This window comes from Balaenoptera borealis (genome assembly GCF_965194805.1).
Source record: "Balaenoptera borealis genome assembly, chromosome: 19".
NCBI lineage: Eukaryota > Metazoa > Chordata > Mammalia > Artiodactyla > Balaenopteridae > Balaenoptera > Balaenoptera borealis.
In genome coordinates, this window is record NC_138878.1 from 11,139,925 (window position 1) to 11,162,822 (window position 22,898).

The 22,898-nt window shown below is 43.0% G+C and overlaps 2 protein-coding genes across 4 annotated transcripts; one reads left to right on the forward strand and one right to left on the reverse strand.

Moving 5' to 3' along the window:
• Positions 1–93: 93 nt before the first annotated feature.
• Positions 94–8,268, reverse strand: TERF2IP (TERF2 interacting protein). Its single transcript, XM_082366387.1, has 3 exons — positions 7,582–8,268; positions 2,638–2,762; positions 94–1,323 (listed from the first exon to the last, which is right to left on the reverse strand). The coding sequence occupies exons 1-3, from the start codon at positions 8,255–8,257 to the stop codon at positions 922–924; spliced, it is 1,203 nt and encodes a 400-aa protein (XP_082222513.1). The 5' UTR covers positions 8,258–8,268; the 3' UTR covers positions 94–921.
• Positions 8,269–8,422: 154 nt separating this feature from the next.
• On the forward strand, positions 8,423–22,869 carry KARS1 (lysyl-tRNA synthetase 1). Of its 3 annotated transcripts, XM_082366338.1 has the most exons (15): positions 8,431–8,556; positions 10,071–10,250; positions 12,161–12,317; positions 13,246–13,411; positions 15,991–16,084; positions 16,420–16,606; positions 16,693–16,818; positions 18,231–18,350; positions 19,396–19,558; positions 19,673–19,846; positions 20,003–20,088; positions 20,410–20,495; positions 21,110–21,236; positions 21,898–22,041; positions 22,584–22,869. In XM_082366338.1, the coding sequence occupies exons 2-15, from the start codon at positions 10,105–10,107 to the stop codon at positions 22,680–22,682; spliced, it is 1,875 nt and encodes a 624-aa protein (XP_082222464.1). In that variant the 5' UTR covers positions 8,431–8,556; positions 10,071–10,104; the 3' UTR covers positions 22,683–22,869. The 3 variants fall into 3 exon arrangements, with proteins under 3 accessions (XP_082222465.1, XP_082222464.1, XP_082222466.1); XM_082366339.1 differs by lacking the exon at positions 10,071–10,250 and having other exon boundaries at positions 8,423–8,556; XM_082366340.1 differs by lacking the exons at positions 10,071–10,250; positions 12,161–12,317 and having other exon boundaries at positions 8,443–8,556.
• Positions 22,870–22,898: the final 29 nt, after the last annotated feature.

Sequence of the window (22,898 nt, forward strand, 5' to 3'; positions counted from 1 at the left end):
CTAATTACTAAGAGTCAAAAATGTTAGTTCCTTTATGGTTTTTATACCTAAAAGGTTTTGTGAATACAATCAAAGAAAACACTTTGTGGAGACTCAAATACAAAGTTCTATTTATTTTCAATAATGAAATCAACACAACAAAGAGGAATTAATCCTCTAATTTTTAAATCTAACACTATTCTTTGCACAAAACTATCCTCAATAAATAAAAACACATTACTAGTAATCAAGTAAGACTTTTCTCAAGACTCTCTAAATTTTTGTTTGTGTTTTAAACAAAACTGGATGGTAGGTAAAGAAACACATGCTAGAGACTTAACTGACACAGACCTGAAGAAAAGAACAGCCAACAAACAGGCTCCCCAAATATAAGTTGGCAAAAGGAATATGGGGTTTTCAAAGCAGCCCAGAAATCAGAGTTCACTGGGGGATGCAAGGGTTTGGGATAGTCCATGTTCAAAGGCCTTGTAATTAAATCTTTCCACATTCCTAGATTCCTGATTTGGAATCTATCATAATCTAGAGAAGCTTCTGCCAAAGGATAGGAGGCTCTTTATTTATGCTTTCTGAAAAGACCCATCTAATTTTCTGCCTTTGACTTTGTCACTAGCTCCTCTCACCAATACAGCAGGGATTCTATTCCAGAAAGCGGTTATTACTATGTAAACCAACCTCTCTGTTTTTGATTTTCCTTTTACAAACACATTGATACTGCCAGGAACAGCTCTAAATATATCCAATTTCTTTTATTTTCATCCTCCAACTTTACTTGGCTATAAAATCTAGGACTCACAGAGCAACAATAGCATTGGTCAAAAGATGAGTGTCAGTTCCAATGTAAAAATCTCTGAAGTTCAACAGTCACAAAAAATTTTTTTAATGCCTTATCTGCCAAACCTTTTTTTTTCATTATCTTGCCAATTATTTCTTTCGGAATTCAATCCTCCGAGCTACATTCTGAGCACCAAATTTTTTGACCAGTGCATCTCGGGTACCCTCATCATCTTTTTGCAAATCTAAGTCATCCTGTCGGGACCAAATGGGATACCCATCAGCCCTCTGACCAGACTCTAAAAAGGAGGAAGTAGCCTCCAGCTCACCACTATTTTTTAGGAAGGCCTGTGTAACTGTTGACAGATCCAAGTTAAACTTTTCCATTAACTGCCGGATGATCTTAATGGCAGCTCCCACCTCTGGTGCGGAAACTTTTTCTTCTTCTTCTCCTTCTTCTTCATCAGGCTGTGTTTCTGAGTCTTCCTCAGGTGTGGGTGGATCATCATCACACATTGTTATATGTATTTCAAAATCAGGGCTCTCATCCACCTAGAGAAAGTGATGAATACGACCAGTTCCTAATTACCAAGTCATGAATACTTACTCTTAAAATATCTGGTCTCTCCCAGCTACCACTTCCTTGCCCTTTTCACCTCAATCACACTGGACTTCCTTCAGTTCCTCTTATGTGCTATGTTCCTTCTTACATTTATTCATGTTGGATGTGCGCATACGTGTATGTATGTGTATATATATGTATGTATATGATAGGGTAAGGAGAAGTGTGAGTGTGGATGGGGGTATATATGTGTGTGTGTGTGTGTGTGTGTGCATGTGTACATATGTACGTACGTGTATGTATATGGTATTCCAACAGAACATTAGAAGCTACACTGAATGCGAAAAATAAATGTTACGTGCATACACATATATGTATACACATGTACGCACTAGATTATTTGTTAAAAATTTGACTTCACTCTCAGATTGTAAGCTCCATAGGGCAGGAAATGTTATGTTTTGCTCATCACTACATCCTCAGTGCCTACCGATGCCTTCACATGGTAAGTACTCAAAACACATTGCTGTATGAATATATTAGGGTCTCCACGCTACACTACATTTAGGCACGTTACAAAGCGTGTTATGTGAGAGGAGACCTATGTAGGCCATGTTTGAGAGTTGTTGAGAGTATCTGAAAGTTTACAGAAAATGAACCAACTTTAAATTAAATGAACTTCAAATTATTTTCCTGTTTTATACTGACGCATAACCATTTTTCTTAGTGTAAAAAAAGTTAATTAACAAGATCCTTTTTCTTAGAGAAGATATGCACATATAATTTGTATTTTTTTATTACTCATTATTTTATGGTTGCCTTTCTCTATAACTATGATTAAATATGGGATTCCAACAAAGTTTTAGAACTTAACTGAATATGGCAGAGCTAAAAAATTCTAAAAAAGCTCTAAGTATACAAAGAGCTAAAATTGCTTGATAAAAAATTAACCTCTTTAAAAAATTACTTTTACCTGAGAAGAAGAAAAACATTTTAAAAAGATAAATCCACAATCTTAACTTAGAAAAACTTACAGATGAAAGTACTCAAAGTAAGATGCTTTGTACTGCTTAAAAATAATTCTCCCCTTTCTCCCTCCCCTCCTCCTTAAATCATCCTACCAAAAACTAAAAGTACATGCCCAGAACCTTGATCAGTCCCACCTTCCATTTTCCTCCTCCATCCTGAACTTCTCTCTTACCTTTCTGGGCCTCAGGTGTATAAAAAGGACACATAGGAAGACCAATTTCAAAGGAGGAGAATGGACGTAGGAAAAAAATATGAGTTAAATCTAGTTAACATACCACAATCTCCTCAAACTCCCGGGTGGCTTCTACAAGCATCTTTTTGACTGCTTCTTCATTCTCTTTGATCTCTTCTTTTTCAAATTCTTCTTCAGGCAAGTCTGGAGTTCTCTTATTCTGTGGTTCTATTAAACAGAACAGCACCAGATTAGAATTAGCCTTTTTTACAGGAACCAAAAATATAGTAAACGCTCTGTGAGCTCTGGGCCAGAAGTAAGCCTGCACTTTTTTCCTGTTAGAAAATATCTGTTTTTGATCAGAAGGGTAAGAAAAACATGACATGCATGTTCAATAATTTCTACTCTTGCTTCTGAAAAGTTGTACAATAAAAATGGTGATAATTTTCCTAGGTTCTGATACGTAAAAATACTCTTCAAGCTTAATTCATTTTTCGCTTTGTATTTATAGATCTTGCAAATTAACAAAACTGTGCCATAAATTGGGTTCTCCGGGAAGTAGGTTCTGAGATGGAGATTAACATGTAAGGTGTTGATTAGGGAGTGTTCACTGGGCAGAAAGAAGCTGAGCTGTGAGAGTTCCAACAAGGCCTCAACTGAAACCATGTACAAGTCTGGAGCTAGGAAGGCCCTACAGAGTTGACCAAGTTGGGGCAAGGGAGCCAAGATATTATAACCCCGCACAGATTAGTCACTGGATGCTAGCCTAGAATGACAGAACCTTGGGTAAGGCAGTTCTCCCAGCTGAAGATAGATCTGGGGGGTCTACCACAATCCACCACATACCATCTACAGAAAGGAGAGCCTCCAAAAGCTAAACATCCTCCTATTTCCCTTTTACTCTTTGTTCTCTGAGGACTTAACTCTGCTATTTTCCACTTAACAAAGACTGACTACTGACTACTAAGGGGCAACACGAGAGAGTTTTTTTGTGATGGAATTGTTCTGTATCCTGATTTTGGTGGTTACATCACCACCTGTACATGTGTTAAAACACCTAACCAGAAAACTGTATGGCAGTTTCTTAAAATATTAAACATATAATTACCATATGATCCAGCAATTCCACTTTTGAGAATACACCAAAAAAAAAAAAAAAAAAAAAGGCAGGGTCTCAAACAGGTATTAGCAACCCATACCACAGCAGCATTATTCACAATATCCAAGATGTGGAAACACTAGGAACAAAATTCTCACACATGTTGCAACATGGGTTGGTGTTTAATGGGTACAAATTTCAGTTCTGGCAGACGAAAATGTTCTAGAGTTGGATGGTGGTGATGACTGCATCACAATGTGAACATACTTAGTGCTACTGAACTGAACACTTAAAAACAGCTAAAATGGTATATTTTATCTAATGTATATTCTACCACAATAAAAAAAATTTAAATACATAACTGTACACCAAAATAAGTCAATTTTATTTTACATAAAATTTTAAAAAGAAGCCTTATATTTTAGAGATACATGCTGAAACAGATAAAATGGGATAATGCCCGGCACTGGCTTCAAAATAATCCCAGAAGTCAGGATGAAAAGTGTAGATGAAAAAACTGGCCACAAACTATAATCAGGTGAAGTTGGGTGATGGGTACATGCATTATACTATTCTCTTTCTACTTCTGTAAATGTTTGAAATTTTCCATAATAAAAAGTGTAAACAAATTATGGCTCACATAATGAAACACAATGCAATGAACAAGAAAGGAATGAAGCAAACAATGAGCAGACACACAAAAGCTTCAAGATCTATTAAGTTAAAAAAAGAAAGCAAACTGCAGAACAAACTTCTGTCTAGTGTGCTAGTGTTACTATGAGCAAAAAGGACACAGACAGGGGACAACAACAGTGGTTGCCTCTGGGAGAGGAAGCCGGGGAAGGGGTATGGAGCAGTGAGACTCACTTTTCACTATGTACTCTTTTACACTTGGAGTATATCTGTAGGATAAATTCCTAGAGGCAATATTACCATGTTTAAGGGAACATGTATTTTATTTATTTATTATTTTTTTTAAATTTTATTTATTTATTATTTTTTTTTGGCTGTGTTGGGTCTTCGTTTCTGCGCGAGGGCTTTCTCCAGTTGCGGCGAGTGGGGGCCACTCTTCATCGCGGTGCGCGGGCCTCTCACTATCGCGGCCTCTCTTGTTGCGGAGCACAGGCTCCAGACGCGCAGGCTCAGTAGTTGTGGCTCACGGGCCCAGTTGCTCCGCGGCACGTGGGATCCTCCCAGACCAGGGCTCGAAACCGTGTCCCCTGCATTGGCAGGCAGATTCTCAACCGCTGCGCCACCAGGGAAGCCCGGGAACATGTATTTTAAATGTTGTCAGATGGTGTCAAAATTCCTTCCAAAGAAATTGTACCGATTTCCTTCTATTAATAATGTAGGAGTGTACTTGTTTTCATATACCTCGTTAACTCTGGGTATTACCCACTTTATTAGTTATTGCCAATCTAACAGATAAAATGACATTGCCTTGCTCTGATCTACTTTTCTAAAAAACACACCACACACACTTATTTCAGTTTCCATGGGCAGAAGTCCAGGCATGGCTTGTATTGGTCCTCTGCTCAGGGTGTAATTTTTTGTTTGTTTCTGGGGCTGCACCTCATGGCATGGGGCGGGGGGAGGCGCGGATCTTAGTTCCCTGACCAGGGATCGAACCATGCCCCCTGCAGTGGAAGCACGAAGTCTTAACCACTGGACAGCCAAGGAAGTCCCCTCAGGGCCTAATTTATTTTTATTCAGTAACAATATTTCTGCATTTGTTTATTTGCCATTTATCTATTTCCTTTTCTGGAAACTTCCTGTTCCATTTCCTTTGCTCATTTTCCTACTAGTTTTTCTTTTACTTACTCACTTCTGCAAGCTCTTTGGACATTAAGGAAACTCACTCTGTTGCAATGTATTGGAAATATTTTTCCAGTTTGCCCTCTGACTTTATCATGAGAAGCTTTAAATTTTAAGTAATCAAATATATAAAGTTTTTTCTTAGTCCTCCTGGTTTCAGAACTATCAACATGTAACTATTAAAAGGGATACTCGAAAAAAAAAAAAGGGGATACTCGGGGACTTCCCTACTGGCGCAGTGGTTAAGAATCCGCCTGCCAATGCAGGGGGACACGGGTTCAAGCCCTGGTCTGGGAACATCCCACATGCCGCGGAGCAGCTAAGCCCGTGCACCACAACTACTGAGCCTGCGCTCTAGAGCTGGCGAGCCACAACTACTGAGCCCACATGCCACAACTACTGAAGCCCGCACACCTAGAGCCTGTGCTCTGCAACAAAGACAAGCCACAGCAATGAGAAGCCCGCGCACGGCAATGAAGAGTAGCCCCCGCTCTCCGCAACTACAGAAAGCCCGCGTGCAGCAACGAAGACCCAACGCAGCCAAAAATAAATAATAAAATAAAATTAATTAATTAAAAATAAAATAAAATTTAAAAATAAAAAGGGTACTCGGGAATTCCCTGGCAGTCCAGTGGTTAAGACTCTGTGCTTTCACTGCCATGGGCCTGGGTTCGACCCCTGGTCGGGGAACCCTGCAAGCCGCGGCCAAAAAAAAAACCACAAAAAAACAAAAAAGGATACTCATCCACATTTTCTCCTGATCATGATTTTAATTTTTACATTTAAATGCCTGAATATCAAAACACTGAGTAGGGTGAATCCAGCTTAATTTTGTCCCAAGTTCCAATTGGTCTACCAGCCATCTCCACACCACTGATTTAAAATCAGGGCCCTACATGATCTCCTTCACCCATACACACAGCCCTGTCTCTCCAAGAATTCTCCCTCTTGCTTCCTCCATCCCACACACAGGTCTCTGTTGCTCCAAGAACACACCAGCCATACTCCACCTCAGGGCCTTTGTACTTAATACTCGCTAAGTCTGAAATCCTCTTTCTCAGATAACCACCTGCTGAGTGAGTTCTTTCATTTCCTCTGGTCTCTGCTCAAGCATCAGCTTACAACAGTGACCCTCCCTTCTCACCCTGTAGAAAACAACTCTCCAGCCCTTACCCTGATTTATTTTTTTCTGTAGCACTTCCCGCTGCCCAGCTAGCATTTTAAGCTCCATGACTGAAGGGAGTTTTATTTACTGTTATATCCCAGCAGGATAAATGTCTGGCACTCAACTATCTGTTGAATGAATGAATCTCAAATGTCACTTTTACCAAAAACAAAATTCCTACTAAGCATACTGAATAGGAGAAACAGATTTTGCCTCCCCAGACTTCAGCTGTTATGCGGAATAGCCACATAAGGAAAGAGAAGCTGGGGAAGCAGCATGACTCTTTAAACAAAAGGGTCTTAAAAAAAAAAAAAAAAAAGGGGGTCTGTCAGTTTACGCTGTCAATACCCGTTTTATCAGAAGTGAAGCATCTCAACAGCTATGCACTGTGTTCTAACCGCCACTGAATCCCAATATTCTGTTCAACTGCGTTAGAAATACACTTCACCCGAGCGAAACGAGGAAGCGACTTCCCACTGAGAACCTTCTTATGTGAAGATGCAGTCATTTAAGCCAAGAAATTAAAATAACATGGTCTGGCAGGCATGGCTTTAAAACGTCGTATACTGAATGTACCTGAATACACAAGAAATATTTTTTAAAACTAGTCTGGGAAATCTCTGAAAAGATCCCCAAGAAGCTGGTTCCCCGTTGTCTCTCGGGGGGGGGGGGGAACTAGGTAGCTGGTGGGAAAGGAAAGGAGGGAGAATTTTCCACATACTCTTTCTGCACCTTTTGAATATCGGACCATGCCAATACCCCAGTTATTGGAAAAGTGAATTAAGAGAGACCTTAGAAAATGGCGCAATTTTACCCGGATGTCAAAGGGGGGAGGAGGAGGAGGAGGTGGGCGAAGCTCCCGAAGACACCAACATGGACGCCCAACAGAAGGGGAAAGACGCCGACGCCCCCGCCCCAGCCTCACACAGAGGACAGCAGAGGGCTCGCGCGTTCGCAGCAAGCCTCACCCCCGCTATCAGCATCCTCGGGGTCTTGCTCAGCTTTCCGCTTGAGTTTATGGGAGGAGGGGCTCACTGGGGCCTCCCCCAACAGGTACTTATGCTCCTGGCCCCGCAGGCGCTTGAGGTAGCGGTCCTTCATGGACTGCCACGAGTGCTGGGTGAGCGAGCTCTTCTCCATCGCTTTCCACAAGGCGTTGCCGGTGACGGAGCTGGGCGAGCGAGCATGTTCCTTCACGTAGGTCAAGATGGCCACGTCGTCCGCGTCCGTGAAGACCATCCGCCCCGCGTGCGGCTGCAGCTCGGGCTCCGCGGCGGCGGCGCCCCCAACCTGAGCCCCGGGCTTCGTCTCTGGGGCCTGGTCGGCCCCTGGAGCCGGGCCCAACCGGTAGGCCTCCAGCTCGAGCCTCTCGTTGCGCTCCACGCAGTCCAGGATGTACTGCGTGGAGATGAAGTCGCCCGAGGCCTCGGCCGCCGCCTCCCCGGGCTGAGCCAGCAGCACGGCCCCGGGCTCCTGCACGCGACACAAGGTGCCGCCGCCGTGCAGGATGAGAGTCGAGAGCCGGCGCTTCGCCGGGCTGGGACGCACGTAGAAGGACATGGAGCTGCCATCCTCCCTCACGAACAGAGTCGAGGAATGGGTTGGCCCATTGGGGTCTTTGCCCAAATCCATCGCCTCAGCCATAGCTCACGCCGAGCACCAAAAGAAGCTGCCGTCTTGCCAGCGCTCGGCACACAGAGCCCCAGAGCCTGAGGTAACGCTCCAAACACCACCGCCGCCGCCCCACAACCCCCTACTACGCCTGCGCAGCAGTTGCGCAAGCAATGCCCGCCCCCTTGCCCCGGAAGAGGCGGGGCTTCTGAGCGTGACCTGGAATTGCCGTGCGACCCTCGTCCTCATGAGCTCCGGCCTTCTGGGAAGATGGCTGAGGTGCAGGGGGCTGAAGTTAAAGTGGACGACGGCGAGCCGAAACTGAGCAAAAAGTAAGTGTCGCGGCAGGTCATTAAAACCTTTGCTGTCGGAGAGTCTGAACTAGGAGGCGCCTCGAGGCTCCGGCCGAGGTGGTTGTGCCTGGGGCCTTCCTGCCGGTTCTCGTGGGTATGAACATGCTGGGACGTAGTCGCTGCGCCCCGAAACTACAGCCCCCAGAATGCCCGGGGCCCCCCGCTGGTTGGGTCCTTCTTCCTTCTCGTACTCGTGGAGTAAGAATGCGGCGAACTGGGCGGGGACAGAGAAAAGCGAAATTTACTCCTTCCCTTTTCTCCGAGAAATGCGTTACTGTGCCACACCCCGGTAAAGAAGTGGAGAAATGTTAAATACCCTAGCTTTTCAGAAGCACCTTCAACGTTCGAACTTTATGTATCAAAAGCCATTCTGAACCCTTTGTATTAAAGGGATCAGTTTTAAAACTGTCGTACACCTATCCATATGGGTTAGAGCATTGTGAGTATGTCTGGCAGTAGGGACTGTCTTATTTAGCCGGGTACACCGAACTACACTTAGCACTGCTGGCTATATCTTTGTTGATCACCCCAAATCCTTGGAGTATGAAGGTAAATATAAATAAATTAAGGTTAGCCGCCCTTTCACTGACTGTGTCTTGTATTCTCTTAATACTACACTCCTTCTCAACCGGAGTTCTTCATAGAACATAGGTAATGATCTGAGTGACTAGTTCCTCAGTACTCCTAAGGATAGTACATAAATATAGTACCGTTCCAGAGGCACCGGAGAGAAGTTAGTTTATTGCATATAATGCCTGCTTTAGTGCATTTTTTTAGTTCTGTTTCTTAATTGTTCTTGGAACTTCCTTGGTGTGAATCTTTAGTGAGCACAATTGTACGCCAGTTATTTTCTCCAAGTTTAAAAACAGATAGGCTGCCTGCCAGGTGATTCATTCAAGGCCACATTTATTTTAAGGCAATAAAGAACATGATCTCTGTCATTCTGTTGCCTTCCAGTGTTAATGTATAAACTTAATGTAGTCTAAGACTCTTTCTGAATTTCTTCTTTCCTCCTTGTTCCTGGAGCTCCAAACAAGGCTTGTCTTTGATTCAGGTGCTTTTGTGTGGCTTGTTTTTAGCTTCCTCTAGAGTTTGCAGTTGATGGTGACGTTTTGTATGCTTCCCATTGCCATCTTTGTGGACACGTATTTCATCACCAAGAGAGAAACTACATGTCAGGGGCTTCAGAAACACTCCCATTTTCTAGACTGTTGTGATCATTTCTACCCATAAACCATTGACTGACTTCCTGTTGACCCCAGATAAGCACCATCTTACCATAGCCAGGACTGAGAACATTGTCATTTACATTTGCAGCACAGTGAGTGTTATAGGGTTGATGTCAGTTGAGAGGGTCTTAGGTAAAATGGGACACTAAAAGGTTGTGTAACCTCGCCTTCTCCCCGCACCCAACCCGTAAGAGTAGGAGTGCTGGCTGGGAGTATGTGTACTGTCTGTCCCATCTGACACCACATCTCTGTGTTTCCTGTTAGGTGGTGGTAATCATTAGTTCCAGGGTAATCTGCCATGTTGACGCAAGCGGCTGTAAGGCTTGTTAGGGGGTCCCTGCGCCAAACCTCCTGGGCACAGTGGGGGCAGAGGGAGCTGCGCCTGTGTCAACTTGCTCCTTTCACAACGGTTCACAAGGACAAGCCACTTTCTGATAAAAGAAGGTTGGTGCCCATTACCTTCTTTATTGCTCTGGGAGCAAAAATCCTACCCTTACTTAGTTTCTTATCTGTTAAGCCTCTGGCTAAGTCTTTGGACTTGATAAGGAAGCAACCCTGCTACCTACCAAAACCAATAGTCCTTTCTCAGTTTCTCTTTAATAAATTGAAATTCTCACTCCATAGATTCTTGAGATGACTTTTAGGTCTTATTCTAGAACAGTGCTGAGAACAGAACCCTTTATGAATAAAGAATTTCTAATGCAGGTTATTTTCCCTTCCCTGTTTTTCTGGAATTTCTTTGCTCCTGAGATTAACTTGGTTTCTAGTCTTAGTTCTTACTCCTAGGACCTTTTTGGATTATCCTTATTATTGATTTGATTTAAAGGGCAACAGCCAGTTGAATGGAAAACAAGTTCATTATGTTAATGCCAGGAAGAACCAGAGAGGCTTCGATGCCCACTGACTGAATGACAGCACAATAAGTCTAGCACACTGTTCTAGAAAGATGGCTTCACAACTGCTACAAAACAGATTATATACAGAGATTTACTTTGAGGCCCTTAGAGTCAGTTTTCTTACTTAAAAGATAATCATTTCAAATCTCCAATTAAGTTTTTTTAATTGAGTTATTCTAAACTCATAGATAATTTAAAATGCACCCTGAAGCCAAACAGTATGCAAGCCTGACTAAGGATCATTTGACATGGTTCATTATGACAGGATATTCAGTTAACATTGGTGGTTTAAAAGAATGATCAAGTCTATTTGAATAATGAGGGTATCCCTCTCTACCCAAATCTGTTTGGTTTCTGGGTTCAGATAGCAAGTTTTCAAATTATTTAAACCAAGTTGTACCAATCGCTTTAGTTTTTGAATCTCAGGTGACGAGTATCAAGAGTTTGAATAGTGAGAGATTTGACAAGAAATTTATCCACATCTGTAAAATTTCTGTCCTTGAGGCAGAGTTTGAAGGGTTAAGATAGTGAGGGATACCTAGAATGGTTCACATTTGCATGCTTACTAAAATGCTAGGGGTGGGGTCATCTCTTTATGTACATTGTCTCAATCCTCACAACATCTGGGCAGGAGGGTGTCTATTATTATTTTACAGGAGAAATTAAGTCACTTGCCCAAAGTCACCTAATTGGTAGGTAGGCGTGTCAGGATTTAGCCCCAGGCAGTCTAGCTCCAAAGATGGTATATTATCCCGTGCTGTGCTGCTTTGTACACTATTCTACCCAATTTGTTGTCAAAGTCAGGCTCCACTGGGGAGAGTGAGGCCAATGCTGAGGGGCATTGTCAATGCATTGATCAATGCTGGGGGAGAGATTGTCAGTGGAGTGTCTCCCTGAACTCTGAAGAGCCACCTCTTCCTCACCCCACCCCAGACTAACCCACTCCTTTCGGGAGGGGAGAGAGATGACAGACAAAGGTAGAGATGTCGCCTTATCACACATCAGATCTGATGCTCTAGGAACTTCATCTTCTGCAGAGAAATCCAAACAACTAAGATTCAGTCCCTGGCCTCAAGGAGCTCCCAAGCGCAATTAGCTTGAGAAAAGCCTATCTTGCTGATTTTCTGGAAAACCTTTTTTCCTATTCTAAATATAAATTAATATGTAGGGTTTTCTTTGTCCTTGTCTATCTTGATTTTAGTTGGGATCTAATGCCAAGGACCTCAGACTGGAAAAAAGAGACTGAGAAAGATCTTTCACATCTTTATTCTAAGTTTATTTTTTTCCCTTGTCTGTTTCACATATAGAGTTCAGTGACTGAGAGACTAACAGTGGGCATGTAGAACTGGGCATGAGTGTTTCCCCAGGTTATTCATATTTTTGATAAGTAGCTATGGGGCAGAACATAGAGGACTCTTCAGGCACCTGTCACGTTGAACATTTTCATCTTCCTGACAGTGAGCTAAAGAGACGCCTGAAAGCTGAGAAGAAAATAGCAGAGAAAGAGGCCAAGCAGAAGGAGCTCAGTGAGAAACAACTAAGCCAGGCCGCTGCTGCCACCAACCACACTGCTGATAATGGTGTGGGTGCGGAGGAGGAGAGCTTGGACCCAAACGTGAGTCCTCGGGACCACTGCCCTGGCTGGGCATAGGGAAGCTTCTAATGAGGATTATGGCAGATTCCTTGGGACCAGTGATTAAGGAGATAAATAGGAACTGAAACAGGCACAGGGATGGATGAGGGTGGGCCCACCACTCCATCTGGTTAAAGGCACAGGCCCTGCGCGTTTTTCTTGTCGGCTACTTACAGATATTTGGGAGAATCCAGTACTTCCAAGTGACTGATCTTCCTTGGAGCTAGCTGGGCCTTATAGCAGCCCCAGAGAAAATGTCTCCCTAAAGGTGGGCTGGGGTTTACTTTAGCCCAGAGATTGGCAAACTGTGGCCCACAGGCCAAAGCCACCACTACCCCCATCCCTCCTCCCTGGTTTTATAAATAAAATTGTGTCGAAACACAGCCATGCCCATTTGTTTACATATGTCTGAGGCTGCTTTCACACTACAGTAGAGTTGAGTAGTTGCATCAGAAAAAGTTTGCTGACCCCTGATATAGAATATTCCTTTTTCACACCCTCCAGGCCCATGCGCCTGCCTTGGGGAAAAAGTCTGGTGTGTGGCCAGGGGCAGGAAAGTAGCAAGATAAATGACTCACCATGCAGATGTGTCTACAAAAGTGGTAACCAGGGCCATCTGTACCAATTAAACATTATTTTAGGCAGAGACATGATTTTTCTTTTTGTTGAATCTTGTATTTTGGAATTCTGGCCTTTATTCCCAGCTGTGGATCTGGCCACCCTGCATATTTAAGTGCAAATCTCTCTCCATATTCCAAGCCTGTGATTTCAAGGATGCAGAGGGGGTTGGTTAAAGAAACCTCACTGTATTGGGGCCCCTCTGAGGCAGAATACAGAACTCCACTAGACAGGCCTCTGGTCTGACCAGGTTCAACTTCTCAAAAGCTGTTTTGTTTTTTGTTTTTAACAGCAATACTTCAAAATCCGCAGCCAGGCAGTCCACCAGCTGAAGGTCAATGGGGAAGACCCATACCCACACAAGTTCCACGTCGACATCTCGCTCACTCACTTTATCCAAGAATACAGTCACCTGCAGCCTGGGGACCACCTGACTGACATCACCTTAAAGGTGGCAGGTAGGAAGATTCCCTGGCAGTTTGCTGAGCTCCCACAGCAGGCAGGCCTCTCCAGTTGCACAAAGGAAGTTCTGGGGTGGTCTTGCTCTCAAAAAGCTTAAGTCTGAGGCTACATTACTAGAGATGGCACCAGTATGTCTATTCACAGAAAGTAGAGCAGCCCTGAGGCATGAGGTCACATTCCAGTGGTGATTCTACAGAGGAAGGGTCGTTCTTTGTGGGGGACTCCTGGCCTGATGCTGCTACTCATTCATAGTCCTTTGTGAGGACTTCCCTTCATCAGTGGGAGCCATGGCCCTGAGCTCCTAAAAATTGCAATCTGTGTTCCTAGACTACTTTACACTAGGCTATTTTTCTAGAGCACTGTTATTTTGGAGTTTACTATCTTGTGTGGGATCTTCTCCTTAATTTAAGAGACAATTAAATCCTGTCCTTCGTTTATACCTTCCCCTCTAAAAAATATATAAAATTATTAGTTGTAGAAAATTTAGAATGTTGAAACATTCAGAAGGGCAAAGAAAGCAAAGTTTGATTACCCATAATCCCACCACCCAGAGAGAACCCTTGCCAATACTTAAATGCCCCCCAAATTTCTTTTTCTTTAAAGTCCAGTGTTTTCACTAAAATATGTCTTGATGTTAGTTATTCTGGTTCAGTATTCTCAGGTACACAGTGTGCCCTTTATTTTTTTTTTTAATAAATGTATTCATTTTATTTATTTATTTTTGGGGTCTTCATTGCTGCACACAGGCTTTCTCTAGTTGTGGCGAGCAGGGGCTACTCTTCATTGTGGTGCATGGTCTTCTCATTGTGGTGGCTTCTCTTATTGCAGAGCATGGGCTCTAGGCGTATGAGGTTCAGTAGTTGCAGCACGAGGACTCAGTAGTTGTGACTTGCGGGCACTAGAGCGCAGGCTCAGTAGTTGTGGCACACAGGCTTAGTTGCTCCGCGGCCTGTGGGATCTTCCCGGACCAGTGCTCGAACCCGTGTCCCCTGCATTGGCAGGCGGATTCTTAACCACTGTGCCACCAGGGAAGCCCTGTGCCCTTTAAATATGTATTCTCAAGTCTTTTTTTTTTTTTTTGGACATTTTTCTTGAATATAATTTTTTTGTATTCTGTTTCTTGCTTAGGTTTATGTTTGGGACTCCTTTTTATCTCTTTTTTTGTACTTTGATTTTTAAATTGTATCCTCCTTTCCAGTGTAGTTCTCTTAAGACATTATTTGTTGTATTTATTCACTCTTATTTCCTTCTAATTTAGGCTTCATTTCTGAGATGATTTTTTCCTTTATTTCTAATTTTTTCAACGTGTCATCTCATTTCTTAGTTTCTTCTAGTTCTAATTTGTGTTCTTTCACATTTTGTGTCATGTTCTTAATGTCTTTCAGCTCATGAAATAGAATATTTTGCTTTTCCTGAGCATGTCTTTCTCGAGTGCTTTTGTTGCCTGTGGTGATGTTATTCTCCTTATTCTCTTTTTTTTAATTTAATAACTTTGATATTTGACCTCACTACTTTTATGTTGTTTATTTTCATGTGAGATTAATTTTCTCCAATGTTAAAAGGAAGCTTGGTTCAGATAGCTTTTCAACTTCACTGAGCTCCCTCTTCTGTTGTTTTTGTGGAGCATTCAGAAATACAGCAGCTTCCTTTCTGGGATTTTCAGGCTCTTCTCCTTTCTCGCTTTCGTTGGACCTTCTCTTTCCCTTGTCTCTTTTTTCTTGGTCTTGTTCAATTTTGTGGGGCCTTGTCCTAGGAGAGATCCCTTGCTGTTAAATTTAGAGAGTTCTTGGGGGCTACACTAAAGGGCTTCATCCCCTAGACCTTCTTAATGCAGCCCACCATACTCACTTGTATGGCAGTAAGCTGCTACCCTCCCAGTGTCCGCTGCTGTCCTCCACTTAGCCCTGCCACATTTTCCAGTGAATACCTGTGGCTTTTTGGGAGACTTCCAGTTCTCAGACCTGTCAGAGACTCCATTGCTTCCCATAGCTTTTTCCCATATAGAGGTCTTGGGGCCCTTAGTGGTTTTCCCCAGAGCTTGTATTTGGGGATTCTTGGGAATATCTTCCCACATAATTTTGTTGTAAATTTTGTCCATGGCTTTTTGGACTTGCCTGTCTAGTTGTGCTTTCTTTTCTTTTTTTTTTTTTTAAACTATTTATTTGGCTGCACCAGGTCTTAGTTGCGGCATGAGGGACCTAGTTCCCTGACCAGGGATCAAACCTAGGTCCCCTGCATTGGGAGCACAGAGTCTTAACCACTGGACCACCAGGGAAGTCCTTGTGCTTTCTATTTTTATGTGAGGATTTAGGAAGATCCCACAGCTATGCTACCATCAACATTCCAGGAATCCATTGAACACCTTTAAAAGCCAGATCTTTCTGCACATCTTTTAACTGGTTTAAATGGGGAGCCAACGTTGTCATGAAGAAAATGGCAGGGCTTAGGCCTCAGGCTAAAATCAAATTGTTCTAGTTTATATTCTGCCTGGATGTAAAAACTGCAGAGGGAGCTTTTTTGGCACTGATATCATGAAATAGCTTCTGCTTCTGTCATTATTTTTGCTGTTCTCTAGGTAGGATCCATGCCAAAAGAGCTTCTGGGGGAAAGCTCATCTTCTATGACCTTCGAGGAGAGGGGGTCAAGTTGCAAGTCATGGCCAATTCCAGGTATATAGAAATATACAGTTACAGGCCTTTCTAGGTTGGCCCAGAGCAACATGACTGGGGAAAAAGGCCCATATAGTCTTCTTTTCCCATTGGAAATTAAAGGGAGTGGTATATGGTTGGGAAAATAAAAGGGCCATCTGGTCACCTGGAGAATAAAGACTGATCTTGGGTTGTGGAGCAGTTAAAAATAAAAGATAATACTTTTTAACGGTTGACCTTGAATCTGAGATTCTTCTTGGGTACACATTAACACTTTAGTGAGGGTTCCACAGTAAACCAGTGGTCAGTTTTAGTTTGGGATATTGTATACTGAATTATGTTTTCCATTTATTCAGGAATTATAAATCTGAAGAAGAATTTATTCGTATTAACAACAAACTGCGCCGGGGAGACATAATTGGAGTTCAGGGCAATCCTGGGAAAACCAAGAAAGGCGAACTGAGCATCATTCCCTATGAAATCACACTGCTGTCTCCTTGCTTGCATATGTTACCTCATCTTCACTTTGGCCTCAAAGACAAGGTAATTTCTCGTGGCCTCCTGGCTCTGGTTTATCATACCACTGAATCAAACACATCAGTGATTTCTATCTGTTACTTTTCATTTAGGAAACACGGTTTCGTCAGAGATACTTGGACTTGATCTTGAATGACTTTGTGAGGCAGAAGTTTATCATCCGCTCTAAGATCATCACATATATAAGAAGTTTCTTGGATGAGTTGGGATTCCTAGAGGTGATGGAAAGTTCTTACCTGACATGATGAGCTGCCTTCTGTGCTTGCCTCTTACTCTTCTTCCCTTCCCTTCTCCACAGGCACATCCTGTGTCAGTATCCTTCGTGCTCAGTGAAAAGTCCCCTTTCTTGCCAGTGTCTTTGTTCCACCTTGTTTATTTACTGCCCTGATTAGGAAGGTAGGACAGGACTTCTAAGATAATGGACAAAGTAGAGGGCCATCCACATGCTAACAATGCCATGTTCAATGTGTTATCAACTCATTTTGCTTTTTTGTAGCATTAAAAAATATTTTTCTTGATTTTTATTCAACTTATTTAAACTAAAAAATGTGTTTAGGAAAATTTTTAGAGCAAAAAAATTTTTTTTTTAATATTTTCTAATTTTATGAGAAAGGTGAATACGTGTTACCATAAAACAAATTCAAACAATAAAGAAATAAATAGAAACAAAACTGAAAGTCCCCTTTCATTTTTTCCCAGCTAATGTCCCTCTCCAAACTTGAATTTGAGGTGGCACAGTGGTTAAGACTGCACTCCCGATGCAGGGGCCCAAGGTTCAATCCCTGGTCAGGGAACTAGGTCCCACACGCATGCCGCAACTAAGAGTTTGCGTGCCACAACTGAGGAACTCTTGAGCCTCAACTAAGGAGCCTGTGTGCTGCAACTAAGACCCAGTGCAACCAGATAAATAAATAAATAAATAAATTTTTTTTTTTTTTTTTAAACTTGAATATGTATCCTTCCTCACCATTTACTCTGCGTATTTATAATACCTCCATTCCTGTGCATGTGACAGGTGGGGTAAGTGTAAGTGTGTAAGTGTAAGTGTTTTAAAACGGTTTTATTTTTTGCTTTAAACATAAATGAAGTCACATTGTATTATAATGGACCTCCCCCCACACACACAATATATTCTGGGGCCCTTTGCATGTCCATATATATGTGTGTATGTATATTCCTTTTTGATGCTTTATAATTATTTCCCCTATTGATAGTTTAAGTTTTTGATTTTCTTCAATAATGTTTTACTGAACATCTTTGTGCACATGGACAGGTGTTTCTGTAGGATGGATTTCTAGAAGTAGAATAAGTCAAAGGGTATAAGCAGTTACAATTTTTAATAAATACTGCAAACTGAACTCAAGAAAGGCTGTACCCATTTAGAGTCCCACTAACAGCTTGTGAAAGTTTATGGGACTGTGTTAATGGTGTTTGGTATTAATAGAGACACTATTCTAGAAAATCAAGCTATCTCTACTTTTTTTGTCAAGCACCTACACATTATTATTGAACTTAACTTTTACTTGGGATATAGTAGGCTTACACTATCACATTCAAAGCATGAGCCATTCCCAAGAACTCTAGTTTGAGGACCTCTGTCTGTGAACTAAATGTTTTTCTTCTCTTTTAGATTGAAACTCCCATGATGAACATCATCCCAGGGGGAGCTGTGGCCAAGCCTTTTATCACCTACCACAACGAGCTGGACATGAATTTATATATGAGGATTGCTCCAGAACTCTACCATAAGGTAGTCAATAAGAAGATGCCCTGTGTCCTTAGAGAAGTAGAAGGCTGAAAAATATTGGCTAGACAGGTACAGTCAGAAATAAGAGGAACATTGAGGGTAGAACAACCAGGAGAGTATTCTAAATTGTCAGGCTTCTGAGTTTTACATTTCTGGAATTTATCTATAGGATCAGTAGAGCATTATAGTGCAAAGGGAGTATCTTTCCTAGGTGTACAGATCCTCCTAACATACTTTGTTTCCCATAATCTCATAATACTTTTAAGTTTATAATCCTCCTTGGATTAAATTTGATTTTAGTCTTTTGTAGAAGAATGAGTTGAATCTCTGTCTGAAAGTTGGAAATATCCTCAAATCACCAGAGTAAATATCGAAGGCTGTGTCATTTGAGATTCTTACTTGCAAATGACAAAGCCTGTTAATGGTGTTTAAGCAAAAAAAAAAAAAAATGTATTCGAATATATAAGGAAGCTCACAATTTCCAGGAAGATCAGAGAATCAGGCTTGGAGACCACACAACTAGGAATGATTCTGAATCATATCACTGAGCTATTCCCATGAAGAACCCAGTATCTTCCAGTCAGGACAGTTACCACAGCTCATAAGCTTGGCACTAGGCACAGGTCATTGCCATTGGGACTTCTGCAGTTACTACCTCTATAAGCCAGATATCTCTGGCCCCCTTCACCAGAAGGGATTCTGTGCAATACCTGCATCATCTTTGCGTGTTGAAGTCTCACAGGTTGGGGAACTTAGGTCACATGCCTACATCCTAACCCCAAAAGAGGCTTCTTTCTTGGGGAGGCTCACACTCACAAGATGGGGGACACCCCAGACAAGGGAAGATAGTTCAGTGATCCTGGACAGCCAGAATGAATGATGACTGTCCACAAAGGCCTAAAGAGAGTAGGGCACTCAGCATTTGGGTAGAGACCTGAAAGCATGCCTTGAGCTGTGAAATCCAACTTACAGCTTTTGTAGACAGACACTTTCCCTAGCCAGTAAGACAAGATTAGCTGCCATGACCATGGCCGTGTGTTGTTATTAGATGCTGGTGGTTGGTGGCATTGACCGGGTTTATGAAATCGGACGCCAGTTCCGGAATGAAGGAATTGATTTGACTCACAATCCTGAGTTCACCACCTGTGAATTCTACATGGCCTATGCAGACTATCATGATCTCATGGAAATCACAGAGAAGATGATTTCAGGTGACCCCTCCTGCTCCCTTTGTCTTTCACTACAAAGAAAGTTTGCAGGGCTGGTGTGCCGCTTTCAATTGGACTTCCTGTTGGTCCTCTTTAAATGACACATTTCTTTCCCAGGGATGGTGAAACACATTACAGGCAGTTACAAGGTCACCTATCATCCAGATGGCCCAGAGGGCCAAGCCTGTGAGATTGACTTCACCCCACCCTTCCGGAAAATCAGCATGGTAGAAGAGCTTGAGAAAGCCCTGGGCATGAAACTGCCAGAAACTAACCTCTTCGAAACCGAAGGTAAAGTGATGCACTCCTTCACTGTAGGGCCCTCCTTCCTGTTCAGCTCTGAATTAGATTAGGTCAGGGCTAGAATTTCCCATGTTACTCTCTTTATATACCTCTTAATGGGGTAGTGTGATGTCTTCTGTCCTAACTTGTATGTTTGTATTACAGAAACTCGCAAAATTCTAGATGATATCTGTGTGGCAAAAGCTGTTGAATGCCCTCCACCTCGGACCACAGCCAGGCTCCTTGATAAGGTGAAAGGCCGTGCACTTCTAGTACATGCCCTCATCCAGTGGTAACGCCCCCTACTCCCTATGAAGGTGAACTCTACTGTAGAGAATGAACTTCTACAGCTTCATAGGAAAGCTCTAATGAGAGAACAAGTTTTGAATTCCTGCTGTACTGAGCTCTGTGCCAAATAGTTATGTTCGTTACCTTATTACCAACCATTGAGAAGCTTAGGATAAACCCGTATAGCATCAGGTATAGGGTTAGGGTCCGAGGCCTCTACCACCAAGACGGAGATGATCAAAATGCCATTTAGAAGGGCTCTCTAACTCTGCTTTCTCCTTAAGCTTGTCGGGGAGTTGCTGGAAGTGACGTGCATCAATCCTACATTCATCTGTGATCACCCGCAGATAATGAGTCCTCTGGCCAAATGGTAAGATAAAGCACGGTGTTGCAGTTACCTGTTGCTGCATAACCTCAGAACTTAGCGGCATAAAACAGTTTATTCTCAAGAGTTTGTGGGTTCATTGGGTAGTCTTTCTGCTCTACGTGGTGTTGGCTAGGGTAACTCAAGTGGCTTTTTTCAACTGGGAACTTTGCCAGGGCACCTTGCATCTCCTCCACATGGGATCTCATCCTCTGGGGCCTCTCTGGCAGCGTAGCCAGGGTTCCAAGTGGAAGCATTCCAAAAGAATAAATCCTGATGTGCAAACACATATCAATCCTCTGCTGATGTCCCATTGGCCAGAGCAAGTCATATGGGCAGCCCAGACTCAGTGTGGCAGGGACTACAGAAGGGCATAAATACAGGGGGTATGGTTCAGTATATCAGTCTACCACACATGCCTGTTGTGAAGATAATTAAAGTTTCTTTGTCTCTAACCCTCCTCACTAATGTACCAAGTGATTTGGTGCCAAGGATGCATGCAGGCTTTTGGTCACAATCAGTACAATTTTGAGTCAACTAGATTTCAGGAATTCTTGTTTGTACCAGATGTTCTTACTGAACCTGCATATTCACCCTCCCCTTTGGTCTCCTGTCCCCAGGCACCGCTCTAAAGAGGGTCTGACTGAACGCTTTGAGCTATTTGTCATGAAAAAGGAAATATGCAATGCCTACACTGAGCTGAATGACCCTATGCGACAGCGGCAGCTTTTTGAAGAACAGGCCAAGGTAAGGAAGGAATGTGTGCCCACTCACCAGAAGATATCAGCATTAACCCTGGTCTGTGTCTTGTCTGCAACTCCTGGTGACTTCAGCAGAATGAAGGATGAAAGCCACAGGCTTCACTGGAGGAAGTCACATTTCAAGATGGAGAACTTGACTAGTTTTGGCCCTAGGATTTCTATATAAATGGAGCTTAGGCATGAATATCTGTTTGAGGAGTGTGACACTTGACAAGAACATAATTTTTCTTAGAAGGTACATTTATTGAGGTGGCTTGAGGATGAGAAGCCAAAGCACCCACAGTCTGCCTACACTAGCACTGCCACTGATGGGTGGTTCAGGAAGTGGGAGAAAGACTGTTGGGAATCATCAGAGTCTCTGAAAGAAAATGCGTTTCACTGGACTTGAAGAGCCCCAGGCAGTAGAAGTATTTTCATTTCGCAGAGAAATTTGCATGTGTTCTGAGGTAGAATTCATCAGTCCTGACCTCCAGGTCTTTGAAAGAAATGGCTCCATCCTGGAGTTACTGGGAAACCAATTCCCAGCAAGTGCTGGGTGTCCAGAGCATCCCTGGAATGATACTGCCTCTGGACGTTTTCACGTGTTCACTCAGACGCTGAGAGAGCACAGCCTAGAACAACGTCGCTGTGTGGTTCTCCTCTTCCAGGCCAAAGCTGCTGGCGATGATGAGGCCATGTTCATAGATGAAACCTTCTGCACTGCCCTGGAATACGGGCTGCCCCCCACAGGTGGCTGGGGCATGGGCATCGACCGCGTCACCATGTTTCTCACCGACTCCAATAACATCAAGGTACGAGGAGACCCTGAAGGAGCACCACTGTGTTGGAAGCGGGGTGTGGTGGGCCTGGAGCCTAAAGAGAGGGCTTTGGGCTAGGAGGAGGGGCAGGCAGAGAAGTTACAGGGGACTTCACCAGAGGAGGGGCAGAGCATCTGACCTTACAGAATTCGGGGGTTTTTCAACCTGAGGCAGAAGAAATACTAATTGTTCACATTTCTTAAGGATCCAAGGAACATGCTAAGCCATCTGCATGCATTATCTCATTTAACTTAAGTCAGCTTATGACGTGTAGAAACTGTTGCTATCCCTTGTTTATAGTTGAGGAAATCATATTTGAAGAGTATCTCTCTGTTTGTTCCTTCTTTTGACATTGTACCCTAGGCAGCACTGTGCATTTCTTCTTTTCCATCCTCTGTAACTGAGAGGGACTGAATTGAAATGAAAGAACACAGATGTCCGGGTGTTGGTGATAACAGTAATGAGGGGTGAAAGGAGTAGGTGGATAGCCAGGAAAAAGTGTGTCTTAGCTTCAGAATGCATTCTCTCTCCTGTAGGAAGTGCTTCTGTTTCCTGCCATGAAACCTGAAGACAAGAAGGAGAACGTAGCCACGACTGAGGGACTGGAAAGCACAGCAGCCGGCACTTCTGTCTAGAAAACAGTGACAGCAAGTCGCACGGCTTGGGCATCTGCGCTTGTGCAGAAGATCAAGGACTGCGAGGGAATTCCTGTGTGCGTTGCTGTCTATTTGACTATCACATTTCATGTCAGCCATCAAAAGAGAGAAGAGGAATTAAGAATTCCTTTTTACTCCTTGTTACCAAATAAACCATTTGTCTCTACTCCTGTCTCATCACTCTTTTTACTTTTG